General features: G+C 46.7%; 2 protein-coding genes across 8 annotated transcripts in view; one reads left to right on the forward strand and one right to left on the reverse strand.

Moving 5' to 3' along the window:
- Positions 1-10,238, reverse strand: part of plcxd1 (phosphatidylinositol specific phospholipase C X domain containing 1) — a 29,296-nt gene extending 19,058 nt beyond the window's left edge. The window contains exons 1-2 of one of the 4 annotated variants that reach the window (XM_072576941.1): positions 9,948-10,237; positions 3,738-3,858 (exon numbers count right to left, since the gene is read on the reverse strand). The gene's annotated coding sequence lies outside the window, so the exon portion shown is untranslated. Of the gene's footprint in view, positions 1-3,707; positions 3,859-9,947 lie in introns of all 4 variants that reach the window. The other 3 variants (XM_072576942.1, XM_072576943.1, XM_072576940.1) reach the window with 3 other exon arrangements.
- On the forward strand, positions 9,732-19,194 carry LOC140481164 (endogenous retrovirus group 3 member 1 Env polyprotein-like). Of its 4 annotated transcripts, none has more exons than XM_072576937.1 (3): positions 9,732-9,922; positions 11,181-11,524; positions 16,499-19,194. In XM_072576937.1, the coding sequence occupies exon 3, from the start codon at positions 16,740-16,742 to the stop codon at positions 18,540-18,542; it is 1,803 nt and encodes a 600-aa protein (XP_072433038.1). In that variant the 5' UTR covers positions 9,732-9,922; positions 11,181-11,524; positions 16,499-16,739; the 3' UTR covers positions 18,543-19,194. The 4 variants fall into 4 exon arrangements, with proteins under 4 accessions (XP_072433038.1, XP_072433035.1, XP_072433039.1 ...); XM_072576934.1 differs by having other exon boundaries at positions 11,181-11,435; XM_072576936.1 differs by lacking the exon at positions 9,732-9,922 and adding an exon at positions 10,405-10,475 and having other exon boundaries at positions 11,181-11,435.
- Positions 19,195-19,324: the final 130 nt, after the last annotated feature.

Genomic DNA, 19,324 nt, shown 5'->3' on the forward strand with positions numbered 1-19,324 from the left:
TCAAAAGAAAAAACATTCATTGCTGGAAAGGCTCAGCAGGTCTGGCAGCATCTGGAAAGAAATCAGAGTGAACATTTTGACCCTTCCTCAGAACTAGCTAGGAAAATATTGTTTTTTATGCAGGAAACACGGTGTGGGTAGTGGATAAGGAGTAAACGGTGTGTGGAAATAGAGCCCAAAGAGAGAGCAGAACATTGGACAGACAAAGGAGTGCATTACGATCAGCCTGGGAGGGTGAATAACTATTAGTGGACACTTAGTAGCTAATTATGGGTGGTGTGTAATAGCAAACCATATGATAACAAGGCCTGGTGTGTAGGGATTAGGGTAAGGGCATGGGAGAAGGTGCCTTAAGCCCTTAAACTGTTGGACACAATATTGAGTCTGGAAGACTGTAGGGTTCCCATGTGGAAAATGAGGTGCAGTTCTTCCAGATTTTTCTCACTCACTCTTTATACTGAGAAGGTCTTGCAGGTTTAGAATTTCCATAAACACTGGCTGATGACAATCTCACCTGTCTTCTCAAAACACACAGAAAGGCCTACATTCTGAACTTCAAACCTTGTTTCTGGGATTAGAGGGGAATGAGTAGAATGGAATACAGCATGAACAATAACTAAACAACACAGAGGACAATGAGGAAACAGCTCATTTCAACGTCTGAAAAATTACCTTGTACAAGTGACTGTGAGAGGTGTACTGTCACATCAAGTGTTCTCAGTTTTTTCCAGATAGCGTTCTGAAAAGACCACTCCCTCCGTGACTCCCTAGTCAGGTCCACAACCCCAACCAACCAAACCTCCACTCCCTGCACCTTCCCCTACAACCGCAAGAAATGCAAAGCTTGCACCCACACCTCCCCCCTTACTTCCCTCCAAGGCCCCAAGGGATCCTTCCATATCCGCCACAAATTCACCTGCACCTCCACACACATCATTTACTGCATCCGCTGCACCCGATGTGGCCTCCTCTATATTGGGGAGACAGGCCGCCTACTTGCGGAACGTTTCAGAGAACACCTCTGGGACACCCGAGCCAACCAACCCAACCACCCCGTGGCTCAATACTTCAACTCCCCCTTCCACTCCACCAAGGACATGCAGGCCCTTGGACTCCTCCATTGCCAGACCATAGCAACACGACAGCTGGAGAAAGAGCGCCTCATCTTCCGCCTAGGAACCCTCCAACCACAAGGGATGAACTCAGATTTCTTCAGTTTCCTCATCTCCCCTCCCCCCACCTTGTCTCAGTCCCAACCCTTGAACTCAGCACCACCTTCCTAACCTGCAATCTTCTTCCTGACCACTCCCACTCCCACTCCCACTCCCACTCCCACTCCCACTCCCACTCCCACTCCCACTCCCACTCCGGCCTTTCACCCTCACCTTATCACCCTTAACTTAACCTCCTTCCACCTATCGCATTTCCAACGCCCCTCCCCCAAGTCCCTCCTCCCTACCTTTTATCTTAGCCTGGTTGGCACACTTTCCTCATTCCTGAAGAAGGGCTTATGCCCGAAACGTCAATTCTCCTGCTCCTTGGATGCTACCTGACCTTCTGAGCTTTTCCAGCAATACATTTTCAACATAAATCAGCAATCAGTCTGTTAATCTATGCAAATTTCACATTGTTGTCCTGAATAGGTTTTTGTCAAAACTTGAGGGAATTCCACTGTCACAAATTAGCAAGAGTTGCAATCGCAAATTCTAAATATTTGCATGTTATATATTGTGTAGTTTGAGCTTGTGGGGCTGTTCCTACAATGGTTTCCAGGGCTGTGCATTTCCACCATCACTGTAATTTCAGTAAAGTACAGAAAACACCAAGAAAAACAAACGACTGTACTTAAACCATATGGAACCAGTCTTTCCAGTTTTAGATTTTTTCCTCACTCCTTTCTCGTGCAGCCAGACCATGAATAGAAAACATTAGCTTAAGAATTCTAAGCCAACCACCAGCTCATTATAGATGTGAAAGTCATTCTGACCTGTCTAACTCATCCATGCAGAACACTATCTTATTGCAACAGCCAATTGTTTCTTAAATGTTTCCAGGGTTCTGGAAGTGTACACATGCTAAGCCATGTGAGGAAAAAAATTTCCTAAGACAGCCTTAAAATTTGGCTTAACTTCCAGTTGCTTGCCTTTACAAAGCATATCTTTTTCATGTGATCCTGACTTTCTGGTCACTTGTTACGTTAATACAGCATGCTGCTCTCATGCTCACATTTCTGTCCTAGGCCTGCTGCAGTGCTCCAATGAAGTCCAGTGCAAACTGGAGGAACAGTGCCTCGTTTTCCAATTAAGCATTTTTCACAGTGTGAAGTTCCTGAATTTAACATGTGTCCAGAAGACTGTACTCTCTTTCAGCAGAGTTGACCTATATTCTACTATTAACACCATTTTTTATTATCTGCTCTGGATCAATTTCTCTATAACCATTATCATTCTCTTTGCCTTTTGTCTTGTAACACCTATGATCTCTAATCTCCTTGGTCCTCTAACCTTTCCCTGACTTTTCCCCCTGTTCCACTTGCTTCTCCCACCTTTTCCACAACATAAAGTATATCGCCTTGGCATTCCTCTCACTGAGTCAGAGTCATAAAGTTGTAGAGCTTGGAAACAGACCCTTTTGTCCAAATCATCCACACCGCCCACACATCCCAATCTGACCTCGTCCCATTTGCCAGCATTTGATCCATATCCCTCTAGGCCATTCCTATTCATGTATAATGTATCATGTAATCATATCAGCATCCTCTGGCAGCTAATTCCACACCTCTGCATGAAATTGTTGCACCTTTAAATCTTTCTCCTCTCACCTTAAACCTATGCCCTCTAGTTTTCGACTCCCCTACCCTGGGAAAAAGACCTTGGCTATTCACCCTATCCATGCCCCTCATGATTTTATAAATCTCTATAAGGTCACTCCTCAGCCTCTGATTCTTCAGAAAAAATAGCCCAAGCCTATTCAGCCTCTCCCTCTAGCTCAAGCTCTCCAGTCCTTAATGATTTTACATCCAAACTCGAACACCCCCAATATTTTCCTCTTGCTAAAATTTCCTATCCTTTCCCCCTACCATGGCTTCTCCAGCCTTGCCCTGAAGCCAGGTTTTTCTCAGGTTGTTATCTCCCTGCATTCACAAATTCTGCTTTCTTTAATACCCAGAAGTGCTATAACACACAACTGTGCGATTTATCCACCGCCAAAATCACTGACTTTTTCCCTGTTTTATTTTAACTACTAACCATCACGAGTAAACTCCCATGTAGCCAATTAAATATTTACAAGCTCCTTTAATTTGAAAAGCAAAGGAGTGCTATACTTATCCAGAAGAATCTCCCATTTCAACTGTTAGACCACATTATGGATGAATATGGGCAGTTTATGATTCTTAAAGCTTTAATACATGGAGAGGAGTATGGGATTTTGAATGTATAGTGCCCCAGCACATCCCCTCAAATTTTTAACTGATGCGCCTTCCAGGTTGATGGCCCTTGGGGTGCGTCATACAGTTATAGGGGGACACATTAATGGACTTATTGACCCTGAAGTGGACAGGATGCCTAGGGGCCTTGCAGGTATGTCCCTGCAATCCAGGCAGTTAGTGGACCTGAATAGGGAATTGCGTTGGTGGATGTGTAGAGACGTCTTCACCCCGAAGGTAGGGATTTCACCTTTTTCTCTAACCCACGTAAGTGCTATACCAGAATTGACATGCGTTTTGTCCCATCGACCTTTTTGAATTCGGTGCTGTCTTGCGGAATCATAGCCGTTTCCGATTATGCAGCAGTGGACATGGAGGTCGAGGCCGGTGGTAATGGGACAGGCTTGCGGCACTGGTGCACGGATCCTTTCCTATTGAGGGATAGCAAGATTATAGAGTATTTTTCGCAGGAATTTTAAAACCTTTTGGGACATTAATTTGGGTACGGCCAGAAATCAGTCAGTGCTCTGGGAATTGCCAAGGCCTATACAAGAGGTTTGATTATTTCTTACTCGGCGACCTGGAAGCGGCAGAAGGGAGAGCAGCAGCATTTGCTGGAGGCTCACCTGATGAAGGAGCAGCGCTCCAAAAGCTAGTGCTTCCAATTAAACCTGTTGGACTATAACCTGATGTTGTGTGATTTTTAACTTCTATCCGCCTACTTTGACAGACAGTCTGGAACCAAATTGCAGTGGATTACAGCCCTCAGGACTACTCTGAATGCTGCACTCACCCAGACAGCAAAGAGGGAAATCTCTTTTGTGAAACAGAGGTTATTTGAGTACGGTGATAAACCGGTTAGATATCTCGTGTAACTGGGCAGAAAGAAGAATTCCCCCAAGCTATCATATCCATCAGAGAGAGTGCTCATACTCTTACTTGCAATGTCAATAAGATTAATGCAGCATTTAGGAAGTTCTACTCTGAGCTGTACCGGTCGGAGGGGTGTGAGGACAGATTGGCAAAGATGGATGGTATGTGTATGGAATGAGCTGCCAGAGGAATTGGTGGAGGCTGGTACAATTGCAACATTTAAGAGGCATTTGGATACAAATAGGAAGGGTTTGGAGGGATAATGGGCTGGGTGTTGGTAGGTGGGACTAGATTGGGTTGGGATATCTGGTCGACATGGAAAGGTTGGACCGAAGGGTCTGTTTCCATGCTGTACATCTCTATGACTCTATGAAGTCCTTTTAAAAGGCTTTGGACCTTCCAGGTGTAACTTCAGAGTAGGTGCCCTTTCTGAATGCGCCCCCCCCGACAACACAAGAAATACAGGAGGCGGTGAGGCAGCTCCAGAGTGGTAAAACGCCTGGCCCAGATGGATTTCAGAGTTTTATAAGGAGTTTATAGACACGCTGGCCGGGCCACTATTGGATATGTACAACCACACGTACAGTCAGTACTGCCCGCCATCCTCTCTGAGAGAAGCAATTATTTCTCTTATTCTCAAGAAAGGGAAAGCCCCAGAGGATTGCACTTCATACAGGCCCATATCGTTATTGAACTTGGATTTTAAAATTCTGTCGAAAATGCTGGCATTGAGGTTGGAGGCGGTTTTGCCCTTCATTGTAAAGGAGGACCAGACAGGCTTTATTAAGGGTCATAGGTCTACTAATAATATTAGAAGAGTAGTAACCATGGTCCAGGTTTGCCAGCAAGGGTCGATTCTGGGCTTGGTAGTCTCCCTGGATGCAGAGAAAGCATTTGACTGGGTGAAGTGGCAGTACGTCTTTTATGTACTTGAGCGGTTTGATCTTGGAGGGGTTTTTGCCAGGTGGATGGCAGTGTTATCTAGTGACCTGAAAGCAGCAGTTCTTACTCATAGTATAAGGTCGGATAATTTTAGTATCGGCAGAGGCAGCCGATAAGGGTGCCCTGTCTCGCTACTATTACTTACATTGGTGATTGAGCCACTGGTGGAGGCCTTCCGGAGGGATCCCAACATAATTGCCCCAGAGGTAGGATCAGGTAGGTGTAAGATCACCCTTTATGCAGATGGCGTTCTTCTCTTTTTAACTGAACCGATGACATCTGTGCCCCATTTAATATAAGTGATTAATCTATTTGGTTTGTTTTCGGGGTATAAAATTAAATTTATGAAGTCGGAGGCCATGCCTGTGGGGGGACCTTACTAGAATACCTGATCTTGGAGATGGAACTCATTTCCCTTTCAGGTGGTCACAGGGAGGTTTCTTGTATTTAGGCATCTTTATCACCCCGGCCTTCGATTGATTATATAAAGCTAACTTTGTGCAGTTGCTGGAGAAGATAAGGCAAGACCTTCGGCACTCGGAGGATCTTCCGATATCTTGGTTGGAGAGAATAGCTCTGGTCAAAATGAATGTTTTTTCTTGCTTATTATATATCCCATGCAAATGCTCTCTTTGGTGCTGCCTTGGCAGGCACTACAGAGGCCTTACAGTTAGCTCAGATCTTTCATCTGGCATCATAGGCAGCCTCTTATTAAGGTGGCCAAATTGCAGCATCCGCAGGGGATGGGAAGTTTGGATTTCCAGGATTTTAAGGAATATCAACTGAGTTCCTTACTATCCTATGTGGCTGACTGGCCTGTCAGGACCTGCAGTCAATCTGGTTGGACATCGATACCTCCCAGGCAAAATGCCCCCTCATCAATTTGTTGTTTATGCAGAAATCCTATTGTCCTTAACGCTGTTAAAGCATGGAGAATGATGAAGCAAGGTGAGGGCAACTTAAAACCTTTCCCTTTCACTCCCATAATGGGAATGTTAGGATTCCAGCTGGGGTCAATGGACTCTGGCTTTAAACTCTGGGAGTCTAGAGGAGTCTCCTGTTTGGGAGATTTATTTGACGGGGAGGTCATGATGTCTTTCAAGCAAAAGAGTCAGAAATATGAGCTATCTAGGAGGGACCTCTTTCATTACTTTCAGGTTAGGAACTTCATACAGAAAAAGACTACATTGATGGTTAGTCCCTATATGTCGAAGATGGAGAGGAGTGTGCTTTGGTCTACGGGCGCTCTCTCGGTCAGTACCCTCTATCACTTGTTAGGAGGCAATGTTTCAAAGGACATTGAGCAGCTGTGCGGAATCTGGACTCAAGAATTGGGGGTGGAAATCTCGTCAGAGGCATGGGAGGACATAAGGAAGATTTCGATTTGTAACAGGACACAGGCTATGCAACTGAAGGTACTCCAGAGGGGTCATTTGGCACCGGGGCAGCTTGCGAAATTTAAGACAGGAGCGTCCCCAGTGTGCCCCAAGTGTAAAACAGATGTTGACACTCTTACTCATTGCTTGTGGTCATGCCCCAAGTTTCGTCAGTATTGGGGCGCCACAGCGAGTGTTTTGGAAGGGGTCTTGGAACTGAGGTTAACGTGGATCCAGTGTCCCTCCTGTTAGGCTTGCCAAATTTCCCTTCTTTGGACGCGCACAGGAAGAAACTGTTCAATATTCTTTCTTTCTGTGCGAAGAAGAATATTATAATGAGCTGGGTGTCGGAGAATCCCCCAGGACTCTCAGGGTGACATAATTTGGAGATGCCGGTGTTGGACTAGGGTGTACAAAGTTAAAAATCACCAGGTTATAGTCCAACGGGTTTAATTGGAAGCACACTAGCTTTCAGAGCGCCGGTCCTTCATCAGGTGATTGTGGAGGGCTCAAATCTAAGGCACAGAATTTAAAGCAAAAATTTACAGTGTGATGTAACTGAAATTATAACATATTGTCTAGCTAACACCCATTGTTACAGCTAAGCTGAGAATGCAACTTTTATAAAAAAGGCTTTGTGATTTACACATGAAAGAAGTGAAACTATCATGGTATTCGAACAGATGAAACACTCAACAGACCATCAAGGTATTTTTCAATGTATAGTTTCAGTTTGTGCCCTCCACAACCACCTGATGAAGGAGCGGCACTCTGAAAACTAGTGTACTTCCAATTAAACCTATCGGACTATAGCCTGGTGTTGTGTGATTTTTAACTGGGTGACATAGATTAGTTTTGGAGCACATCCTCCTGGACTTCCTTAAGAGTATGGTGTACCAGGAAACAGAACTGTTTTAAAGAACTGAATTATACAGATGGAGACTTGTCAGTTATATTGATCAGGGCCTTTGTGTGGGCATGAGGGCTATGCTTGGCAGTCCGGGGGCCCCTGGGAGGAAGAATCCCGAACAAATACGGGTTTGCCTACTGATGCTCCTGGTGGTGGGGAGCTTTTGTGGGATTGCATTGAGTGCGGTAACTTACCTGAATGTAGTTTAATTTACCTTGGTTTAATTTAGTTTTTCTTTTTAGTTATTTATTGAATTGTAGTTTTTGTAAGTTTTTTCTCTTTCCTCAGTGGTTTGTGGAATAGAGTAGTAGGTTGTTTACTGTTATTGTCGTTATATAATAAGGTTGTTATACTATGTTGTAAAAATATTAAAATGATTAGATTAGATTCCCTACAGTATGAAAACAGGCCCTTCGGCCCAACAAGTCCACACTGACCCTCTGAAGAGCAACCCACCCAGACCCATTCCCCTACCCTATATTTATCTCTGACTCATGCACCTAACATTATGGGCAATTTAGCATGACCAATTCACCTGACCTACACATCTTTGATTTGTGGGAGGAAACCCATGCAGACACGCGGAGAACGTGCAAACTTCACACAGTCGCCCGAGGTGGGAATTGAACCGGGGTTCCTGGCACTGTGAAGAACCAGTGAGCCACCGCACCGCCCACCTTTATTTTCAATAAAAATATTTACAAGCAAAGCCCATATTGCCAATGAAAATACATACTGTTCTTTAAACTTCATTCCCATTGAACAGCTATTATTATTATTAATTCAAATACAAATCTTCAAAGTCAAGTGATGGCCTTTTCATTTGCTGAGTTTAGAGTAATCAGTCTGCCACTTAGATTGTAGAGAGGACAGTCCTCACAGGCATGTGTGGGATTATTTGTGTCTTTATCCACCAGAGCAAGGGGTTTGTACTAAGATCACTTTGGCTGGCACCGTATGTAAATCCTTTCTCCCTGACTTGGTGCAGGCCATTTATGTCGAACCTCCCTCTGTGCTACCATACCTTCAGTCTGAACTAGTGGCCGAAAGTATGCAAACAGATGGAGATGTATCTTCTACCTCAGTGCTGCGTTTCTCTCATACTTCACCCTTCTACTTGACCAGGTGTTAGTTCTTGGCTGTCTCTCCGCCGCAAACAAATTGCCTTTTTTTAAGGGACTGTCCCTTTATTTTCAATGACCCTTAACAGCTGCCTTTAATCCCATCTTCCAAGAGAAGTCTATGCTAAGGAAGGCTGAGGAGCCTGGAGGATGAATATGAGCGACTCAAGAGGGACTCTAAATGAGTGAGTTGACCATTTAAGAGTTGTAAGTTTAGATTAGATTCTCTACAGTGTGGAAACAGGCCCTTCAGCCCAACAAGTCCACACCACCCCTCCGAAGAGCAACCCACCCAAACCCGTTCCCCCACCCTATAGTTACCTCTGACTAATGCACCTGAAACTGTGGGCCATGCTAAATTGCCCTGCACATCTTTGGATTGTGGGAAGAAACCAGAGCACCCAGAGGAAACCCAAGCAGGCACAGGGAGAATGTGCAAACTCTACACAGACTGGCGGGAATCAAACCTGGGACCCTGGTGCTGTGGGGCAGCAGTGCTAACCACTGAGCCACCGTGCCGCCCCATTGCTCCCTCCCCCATTCCAATGAGCTTTCCCCCAGCCCCTCTCATGTTTAAACCGCCCTTCATTCTCACAACTTAATAGGCTAGGGCTTTTTCCCCCTGGAACACTGGAGGCTGAGGGTTGACCTTATAGAAGTTTATAAAATCATCTGGGACTTGATGTGTGAATAGCCAAGGTCTTTCTTTGTCCCAGGGTGGGGGAGCCCAAAACAGAGAGAGAAAAGATTTAAAAGGGATCTGAGGGGTAACTTTTTCAAATTGGGGGGGGGGGGGAGGGGGAAATGGTGCGTGAATGGAACGAGGAAGTAGTATAGGCAGATACAATTACAACATTTAAAAGGGATCTGGATGAGTGCATGAATAGGTAGGGTTTAGAGGGGCATCAGCCAAACCCTGGCAAATGGGAACGTCTGGCCCGCACGGATGAGTTGGACGAAAGGGATTATTTCCCTGTTGAGTGACTCTTTAACAGGATTCTCAAATCCCACCTCTCTGACTAACCTTTGGCCATCTATCTTACAAATCCCTGTCTGTAAGATCGTGCCGTGTAAAGCTCCCGCGACGCGCCGTTACCACATTTCATTATGGGCGCTATATAAATGTACGTTCGTGTTGAGTGGATCCCGGAGATTGCGATACCGTGCAATCTCAGACCGTGTCCTGCGCTTAACCACCATAAACAAAACGTTAGATTCTAGGCAGGAAAAAGAAACAAGCAGCGGGGGGAGTAAATTCCTGAATGAACGAGAGGTAAGGAGAGAAACCTTTAACTCACCAGCTTCGGGAAGAGCCTGTCCTGGCTGCACGTTCTCCGCCATTTACATCGCTGTGTTTCTGCTGCATATAGTGTACACACACCCCCAGCCTGTGAACGCCTCACAGAGGGCTGAGCGCTTATTGCCAATTACAATCTGCACACACGTCGTTATGAATGTAGTTCAAACACATTCTGAATGCCAGTGTGAGAAACAAAGCTCACTCACTTCAATAATTTCAGTCCGAGACAAGATCTGAATCAGTAGTGTCATTTATTTTACACTTGCAAGTGGATGTGATGTTCAGTGTCTATAAGGCAGAGGACATACACACCAAATTCAATTCGTACGCAACATTTATATAATTTGATTTCTTTTGTTTTACATTGCTCCTCCCCTGCTTACATCTTCCACTTCCTTAAGACCAGCCCCCATTACCCCTGTTTATCTCCTGCCTTATCCGGCCTTGTCTGTGACACAATGCTTATTTCTGGCCTCACAAGGCCATTTGACCTCATCCCACTGTAGGTCATTGTTAGGTGTGAGAGGTAATTTCGGTTTGCAACTTTAAGATGTGCCTAGACCACAGACTGATCTATAATAAAAGATCCTTTTCTAAAACATTAGACTTTTGCTTTCTTAAAACATTTTGTATACTCAAAATTAGAATAGTTTAAAATAGTGCATGCAGTTTGTGAGCAGAGTAAAACAAGCAGGCCCTTGATTGATGAAACCATAAACACAGGCAGGGAAGGAGGAGTCCTTGACTGATAAAGACTGCAGGACAGGGAAACGACTCGAGAGACATCTGCTACAGATTGATACAGAGACATCTGCTACAGCACAGAGAAGAATAAGTCTTTGACTGATAAGACTACAGGGAGAGAAAAATAACACCTCTAGGGTCTGTAGGCATGAAGGGGAGGGTCTGAAGACATTTGTTGCAGACTTTGTGATAAGGATGCAAGTTGGAGAATAATGATGTTTTTAAGAATGTGAACCTCATGGCTCGTTAAGAGCCAGGAAGGGGAGGGTCTGGAGACATTTGTTGCAGACTTTGTGATAAGGATACAAGTTGGAGAATAATGATGTTTTTAAGAATGTGAACCTCATGGCTCGTTAGAACCAAGGAGGGGAGGGACTTGTACTGTATATAATGAGAAACTTTGTAAGCCTCAGCGCGCCTTTTACTCAGAAGGCTGCCCAACTCTGCAGACTTGCTAATAAAACTTTGTTTACCTGAATTTGTCTAGAGCGATTATTAAGAAGCAATTTTCGTTTCTAACAACTTGGGGGCTCATCCGGTCAACACTCCGGCCGCAAGGGGAGCTGAGGAAGGACATCGGAGAAGGTGCACCCTGCCGATTTCGGCAGTCCCTGACTCCTTGCTTGTCGCCCCGCGCGGCTTGAGCGAGTGATACCCGGGAGGCTCAGGAAAACAAAGGAGGGGTGTAGCCGAGGCAGTGGGGACGGTTAACGATCGAGTAATTTCGGTGCACCGAACCCAGGTAAGACAAAACTTGCGGGGACCGTGTTTCCGGAGGCCTGGGGACCTACGGGGTGCCTGTGGATTTTTCTACAGAGACGTGGGACTCAGGTATCTAGAGACCGGGGCTTGCCTGTGAGGGATTTTGCAGAGACCGTGTTTGAGGAGGAACGTGTACCTACGGGGTACCTGTGATCTGTGTCACAGAGACGTAGGACACAGGAATCCAAAGACCGGGGGTGCCTGCAAAGGAACCTGGGCGATCACGGGACTGAAGGTCCGGGAATTGGCTAAATTGTGATAGATTATCACGGGATAATACGAGAAATACGAAGTCCTCGGCAATGGGAAATAGGGGATCCAAGGCAAGTAAGGGAAGGGTAGGCTTAAACAGGGACAATGACACATACCCCGGGGTACCTGACGATAGTCCGTTAGGAAGAATGTTAAATGATTGGAATCAGGGTAGGAGAAAAGGAAAATCTAAAAGGAAGATGGTAAAATACTGTGAGAAGTGGTCCCAGAAACCTATTCAGGGCGATTCCGTGTGGTGGCCTAGATTCGGTACTGACGAAGACTGGGTCCGGCAAGCTCTCATTTTAGATGTCAATTCAAAACCTGATGGTAATCTGGAAGAAAGTGATTATGCCTTTTGTTGGCTACCGGTTACGATATCTTGCCAAATGCAGGCAGCTAGTGAAGACTCGAGAAGACAGAAAGAATGGGAACCTTTAGATCACTTACCGCCGCCCTACGTGACCCCGTCTGCCCCACAAAATGTTCCTCCGGGTGACGACGAGTCAGAGGAAGGGGAAGAAAATGGGGAGGAATCACAGACTACCTCGGGGGTGCAGACCAGATCTCGAGCTGGAAGGGGTCACGGACAAAACCCTACCTCAATTGCATTAATGAATCCACTCCGGGAAGTGCCAATGGGGGGCGAGGAAGGAGGCACGGGCTATGTGAACGTTCCCTTGACGAGTACTGAAGTACGGAATTTCAGGAGGGAGATGAAGGGCCTACTGGAGGACCCCATGGGCCTGGCTGAACAATTAGATCAGTTCCTGGGTCCGAATACTTACACGTGGGAAGAGATGTATTCCATCATGAAAACATTGTTCTCTAGCCAGGAACGACAGATGATACGACAAGCTGCGCTGTTGGTCTGGGAGAAAGAGGGGGGAGAAGGAGGGGAGCAGAAGTTTCCCCTCACCGACCCCGAGTGGAATAAGAACACGGAGGAAGGACGGCGCAACATGAGGGACATGCGGGAATATTGGATAAAAGGAATAAGACAGGCAGCCCCGAAGGGGCACAATTTTACCAAGGCTTTTGGTAATCATCAAAACCCGGAGGAAACCCCTACGGACTTCCTAGACAGGATTAGGAAGAACTTGCAGCAGTTCGCTGGGGTGGACCCTGAGACGGACGTGGGGCAACAACTCATACGGGTAGAGTTTGTATCAAAAGCCTGGCCAGACATACGAAAGAAGTTAGAGAAAATGGATGATTGGGATAGTAAATCTCTAAGTACGGGAGGCGCAAAAGGTGTTTGTGAGAAGGGACGATGAGAAGCAAAAGAAGGCGACAAAGATAATGATGCAAGCGGTGCAACAAATGACAGCTGGAAGAAGGGAAAAGGGGGAGCCGTGGCAGAAACAGGAGAAGGGAGAGTCGTGGCAAGAGCAGAGGAAAAGAGAACCATGGCCGGAACAAAGGAAGAGTGGAGGAACGCGAGACCGCGACAGGGAAACGAAGAGGATACTCAGATGTTACTACTGTAATGAAGAGGGACATTTTAAACGGGAGTGCCCCAGCTACAAGCGGGAGGTGCGGTCGTACGCACTGATGGAGGAAGATTAGGGAGGTCGGGGGTTCCTACCCTTGGGGCAAAAGGACTATAGACAGGAACCCCTGGTAAACTTGAAAGTAGGACCCCAAGGATCGGAGATCACATTTATGGTAGACTCGGGAGCCGAAAGATCAAGTATAATCCAAATACCCCCCGGCACCCGAACAGGAGGAAAAGTTATGGGGGTATCTGGAATTGGAGGACAGAAATTACAAGTGCCAGTGGTGGAGGACGTGGAAATTGGATATGAAAACAGAACTACTAAACGAGACCTCCTTCTACTGCCATCGGCGGGGTTTAATTTGTTAGGAAGAGACTTGCAGGTCAAACTAGGGATCGGAACGGTACCAAGTAACGGGGAAATAGTGGTAAGGTTGTTCGCCCTCACCGAAGAAGATGATCAACAAATAGACCCGGAAGTATGGTACCGAGAAGGGAACAGAGGGGGTTTAAACATCAAACCTCTCCAAATCACCATGTTACCAGGAAAAGGCCCGGTAAGAAGGAAACAGTACCCGATTGCTATGGAAGGATGCGAGGGGTTACAACCTGTGATAGAAAGACTAATCACAGATGGACTACTGGAGGAATGTATGTCCCCTTTCAATACTCCAATACTCCCTGTGAGGAAGCCGGATGGGACATATAGGCTGGTGCAAGACTTGCGGGGGTTGAATGAAGTAGTCCAGGCTAGGTACCCGGTGGTACCCAATCCCTACACGTTAATGAGTAAAATTTCACCCGAACACGAATGGTTCAGCGTAATAGATCTGAAGGATGCCTTCTGGAGTTGCCCCCTTGACGAAGAAAGTCGGAACCTTTTTGCCTTTGAATGGGAGAATCCCTTCACAGGACGAAAGCGACAGTTAAGGTGGACGGTCTTGCCGCAGGGATTCACGGAGTCACCCAACTTGTTTGGACAAATACTGGAGCAGATCTTAGGAGGATTTCGGTGTAACGCGGAAAATCAATTGCTCCAATATGTCGATGATCTCTTACTCTCAGGACCAAGAGAAGAGGAGGTACGGGCAGATACCGTTGCCCTGCTGAACTTCCTGGGGAAACAGGGCCTACGCGTCTCCAGGACAAAACTCCAGTTTGTGGAGCAAGAAGTAAGATATCTGGGCCATCAAGTCAGTAAGGGGCATCGCCGTATCACGCCAGAACGAATATCAGGGATTACGGGTATGCCAATACCCAGGACGAAGAAGGAAATCAGACAATTCCTGGGGCTAGTAGGGTATTGCCGGATATGGATTGAAAGTTACACCACTTTAGTAAAATTCTTGTACGACAAACTGGGACAAGAAGTACAAAAGGTGGACTGGTCAGATGAGGAGGAGCAGCGATTTAATATTATTAAAAATAAACTGATCCGAGCTCCGGTATTGGCTTTACCCACCCTGAAGGAACCGTTCCAGTTATATGTCAATAGCACCGGCGGAATTGCCCAAGGCGTGCTTACCCAGCTGCGGGCAGGGAAACGTCAGCCGGTTGCATTTTTGTCAAAAATGTTAGACCCTGTGTCATGTGGATGGCCGACCTGTATACAGGCAGTGGCAGCTACGGCAATGTTAGTGGAAGAGGCCCGAAAACTTACCTTTGGAGGAAGGATCACAGTATATTCCCCACATTCGGTTAGTGCCATACTGGCTCAGAAGGCTCACCGCTGGTTAACAGACTCTCGCATCCTGAAGTATGAGACGATTTTGATGACCGGGGACGATCTCAATTTTGCAAAAGATCTCAGTTGCAACCCAGCCCAGTTTCTATACGGACGTCCTGCAGATGGAGAACAGGAACATGATTGTGTGGAATTTGTAGACTTGCAGACCAAGAGCCGAGAGGACCTGCAAGAAGCCCCGCTGGGTGAAGGACAGGAACTGTACATCGACGGGTCCTCCCGGTGCATCAGTGGGGTACGGTACAGTGGCTATGCTGTCATAGATGGTGCAACGAAACAGACGATCGAGTCCGGACGACTGCCCGGGAAGTGGTCAGCCCAATCCTGTGAGTTGTACGCCCTCCAGAGGGCCCTGAAGTTGTTGGAAGGGAAAGTGGGGACCATATATACTGACTCAAAGTATGCATACGGAATCGTTCATACTTTCGGAAAAATCTGGAAAGAGAGAGGATTGATAACCTCCCGGGGAAAAGAGTTAGCTCACGAACAAATGATCAGCCTAACGTTGGAAGCCCTGGCGTTACCTACGGAACTCGCAGTAGTCCATGTACCCGGTCACCAGAAGGGGTCGACACCGGAAGCGGTGGGAAACAGGCTGGCAGATGAGGAAGCCAAGCGGGCAGCGGTCGAAAAATCCGTCCAATTGTTAACGTTAATACCGTTGAGGGAAGGGCTCGCTAAACAACCCGTCTTCAACCAGGGGGAGATTGATAAAATGGATCAATTAGGTGCCCGGCTAGATACTAACGGGAAGTGGACGGTTCCTGATGGGAGACAAGTACTGAACAAACAGATCACCCGGGGTATTCTGCACCGATTACACCATCAGACCCACTGGGGGGTGCAAGCCATGTGCGACACGATCCTGAGAGACTATGTATGCAGGGGGATACACACATTAGCCCAACAAGAGGTAGTCGGATGCCCCACTTGCCGGCGTATTAACCAGAAAGCCATGCGTTCTATGCCAGCCGGTGGTCAGCCCCTCGCGATCAGACCATTTCAGAGGATCCAAGTCGACTTTACAGAATTACCCCAGTGCAGCGATGGAAATATCTGCTAGTAATAGTAGACCATTTCACTCACTGGATAGAGGCTTTCCCAACTGCCAAAGACGATGCACCAACCGTGGCCCGACTGTTGTTAGAGAACATAATCCCGAGATATGGCATAATGGAATCTATCGACTCAGACTGCGGGACACATTTTATTTCTAAACTACACCATTTGATCTGTACTGCCCTGGGTATCCAATGGAAATTCCACACACCCTGGCATCCTCAGAGTTCGGGTCGGGTTGAGAGAATGAATGGCACACTCAAGACCCAATTGACTAAGCTGGTGTTAGAAACTAAGTTACCTTGGCCGAAGTGCCTGCCCATTGCCCTATTGAGGATTCGTACGGCACCTCGCCGGGATGTCGGGGTTTCCCCCTATGAAATGCTGTTCGGATTACCATATTGGAGTAAGGTTGACGGATGTCCCACTTTACAAGGGGGAGATATATTTATCAGAAACTATTTACTGGCCTTATCCCGTTCTTTTGCAGAACTCCGGAGGAAAGGTCTCCTGGCTCAGACTCCACCGCTCGACTTCCTCCTGCATAAGGTGGAGCCCGGAGATTGGGTACTTGTTAAGACCTGGAAAGCCGAAAAGCTCCAGCCGCGGTGGGAAGGACCGTTCCTGGTTCTGTTAACAACTGAAGCAGCTGTTCGGACGAAAGAAAAAGGGTGGGTCCACGCATCAAGGATAAAGGGACCTGTTCCGTCAGAAGGAGAGAGCACTTGGACATGCGAGCCAGGGGACAAGCCGTTGGTGGTAAAACTGAAAAGACAGCAAGAATGAACTCTACTTGGACTGTATTGGTGGGGATATTGATCAGTTTTCTCTTGTATGTGGGGGAGGGTGAGGGGAGATGTGACAAATGTCGAACTATAGTAAGACTTGGGATTCGAATCTACACGGGATCATTCGTTTCCCATTCCTATGTGGACGATTGGTGTTATGATGTGAGTGCACGCCATGAATGTTGGGAGGGCGGAAGACCCTATTATCAGGTGTATAATAAGGGATACGGTGGCAAAATCCGTGGATGCCCTATAAATGAGCGCTGGGTATGTATTAGCAAAACTGGAAGGTGGGACCCATCTTCCGTGTTGCTCAGGGAGCAGGTTGACAGAGTCAAGGAGACTAAGATACAGAACACTGATCGGGGGTTGGGGAAAGAGCAAGACCGTCAGGGAACGGTCGTGCTCTCTAAAGTGCCATCTGTATACGAACAGGTAGAAGAAAAGATTGAACTCCCTGATATTACACAAAACCTGTTTATTGATCTCACCTCTAGAATAGCCACTGTTTTAAATGTTAGCAGTTGCTGGGTTTGTGGAGGGCCGCATATGTCAGAACAATGGCCGTGGACTGGCCAAAGCTTAGACATAGGGGAATTGCTGCAAACCACTTGGACTCATGTCAACGAAAGGAAAAGCCAGGGGTGGAGACTGACAAACAGCCCTGAGGGCCAGTTCTGTATTGAAGGCAAGGGGACCGTGGAGGTAGGGATTAGTCCCTGTCAGAATGTATTGGATGCGACCACGCGAGTATGGTGGCCTGAGGATATTACTTGGTACATTGCAAACCGAGATCATGGCTCGTGCGTTCCATTACGTACTGATTCCTCCTCTGACAAGCTTGGGGCTGATTACTGGAATTGCAGTGGTCCTGGTCCTTATGAGGGCGTCCCCGGGGTGAAGGAGCTGTGGGATAACGTTGTGAGGCAGGGAGGGCCTGCCCCAGATGGCCTATTTTGGATATGCGGTAATCAGGCATACTCCAAACTGCCCATGGGATGGGCTGGGGTATGCTTCCTAGGTCTAATACGACCTGCGTTCTTCCTATTACCCCGGAAGGAAGGCAACGATTTGGGAATTAAGCTCTTTGACTCTCTCCGTAGGTCGCCAAGGGATATCCAAGTCGGTGATTGGGGGGATGAGTGGCCACCGGCCCGGGTTATTGCATACTACGGGCCAGCTACATGGGCACAGGACGGATCATGGGGATACCGTACTCCTATCTATATGTTAAATCAAATTATCAGGCTCCAAGCAGTCGTAGAGGTTATTACTAACCGGACTGCCCTGGCCCTGGAGCTGCTGGCTAAGCAGCAGGATCAGATGAGGGCTGCTATATATCAAAACCGACTTGCCTTGGATTATCTGTTGGCCTCGGAGGGGGGTGTGTGCGGGAAGTTTAACCTGACTAACTGCTGCCTAGAAATTGACGATAATGGTAAAGCGGTTTTGGAAATTTCCGATGAAATTCGGAAGTTGGCCCATGTGCCAATACAATCTTGGCGTCCTCTTAGTGGCATTGGATGGTGGGATGGTCTCCTAGGTGGTAGTTGGTGGCGCACGGCGCTACTGATGGTTGGGGGGGTTGTGATTCTTCTTCTCGTATTACCCTGCCTAACCCCCTGTATTCAGCTTCTAATTCAGAAAAATATTTCCCAACTCCAGGCAGTGGTGGTTCCACAACATGGGACACGGGAACTTAAGGTGATGTTGCTGCGAAAGACCAAAGATTTCCCGGGCCCTTAAAGAAAGGGGGGCTTATCTTGGTCTAGGCACATCTTAAAAAAGAAAAGGGTGGAATTGTGAGAGGTAATTTCGGTTTGCAACTTTAAGATGTGCCTAGACCACAGACTGATCTATAATAAAAGATCCTTTTCTAAAACATTAGACTTTTGCTTTCTTAAAACATTTTGTATACTCAAAATTAGAATAGTTTAAAATAGTGCATGCAGTTTGTGAGCAGAGTAAAACAAGCAGGCCCTTGATTGATGAAACCATAAACACAGGCAGGGAAGGAGGAGTCCTTGACTGATAAAGACTGCAGGACAGGGAAACGACTCGAGAGACATCTGCTACAGATTGATACAGAGACATCTGCTACAGCACAGAGAAGAATAAGTCTTTGACTGATAAGACTACAGGGAGAGAAAAATAACACCTCTAGGGTCTGGAGGCATGAAGGGGAGGGTCTGAAGACATTTGTTGCAGACTTTGTGATAAGGATACAAGTTGGAGAATAATGATGTTTTTAAGAATGTGAACCTCATGGCTCGTTAGAACCAAGGAGGGGAGGGACTTGTACTGTATATAATGAGAAACTTTGTAAGCCTCAGCGCGCCTTTTACTCAGAAGGCTGCCCAACTCTGCAGACTTGCTAATAAAACTTTGTTTTCCTGAATTTGTCTAGAGCGATTATTAAGAAGCAATTTTCGTTTCTAACATTAGGCATATTCTTTCTTCATCATTATCCACCCCCTCCATCTGTGCCTTTCCCGAGGCTGTTGTGATCCCTATGACCCTTTTAATTG

The sequence above is a fragment of the Chiloscyllium punctatum genome, chromosome 9 (assembly GCF_047496795.1).
Source record: "Chiloscyllium punctatum isolate Juve2018m chromosome 9, sChiPun1.3, whole genome shotgun sequence".
NCBI lineage: Eukaryota > Metazoa > Chordata > Chondrichthyes > Orectolobiformes > Hemiscylliidae > Chiloscyllium > Chiloscyllium punctatum.

Coding starts and splice junctions, on each gene's coding strand:
- LOC140481164 (XM_072576937.1), top strand. CDS start 16,740: ATGCGAGCCAGGGGACAAGCCGTTGGTGGTAAAACTGAAAAGACAGCA.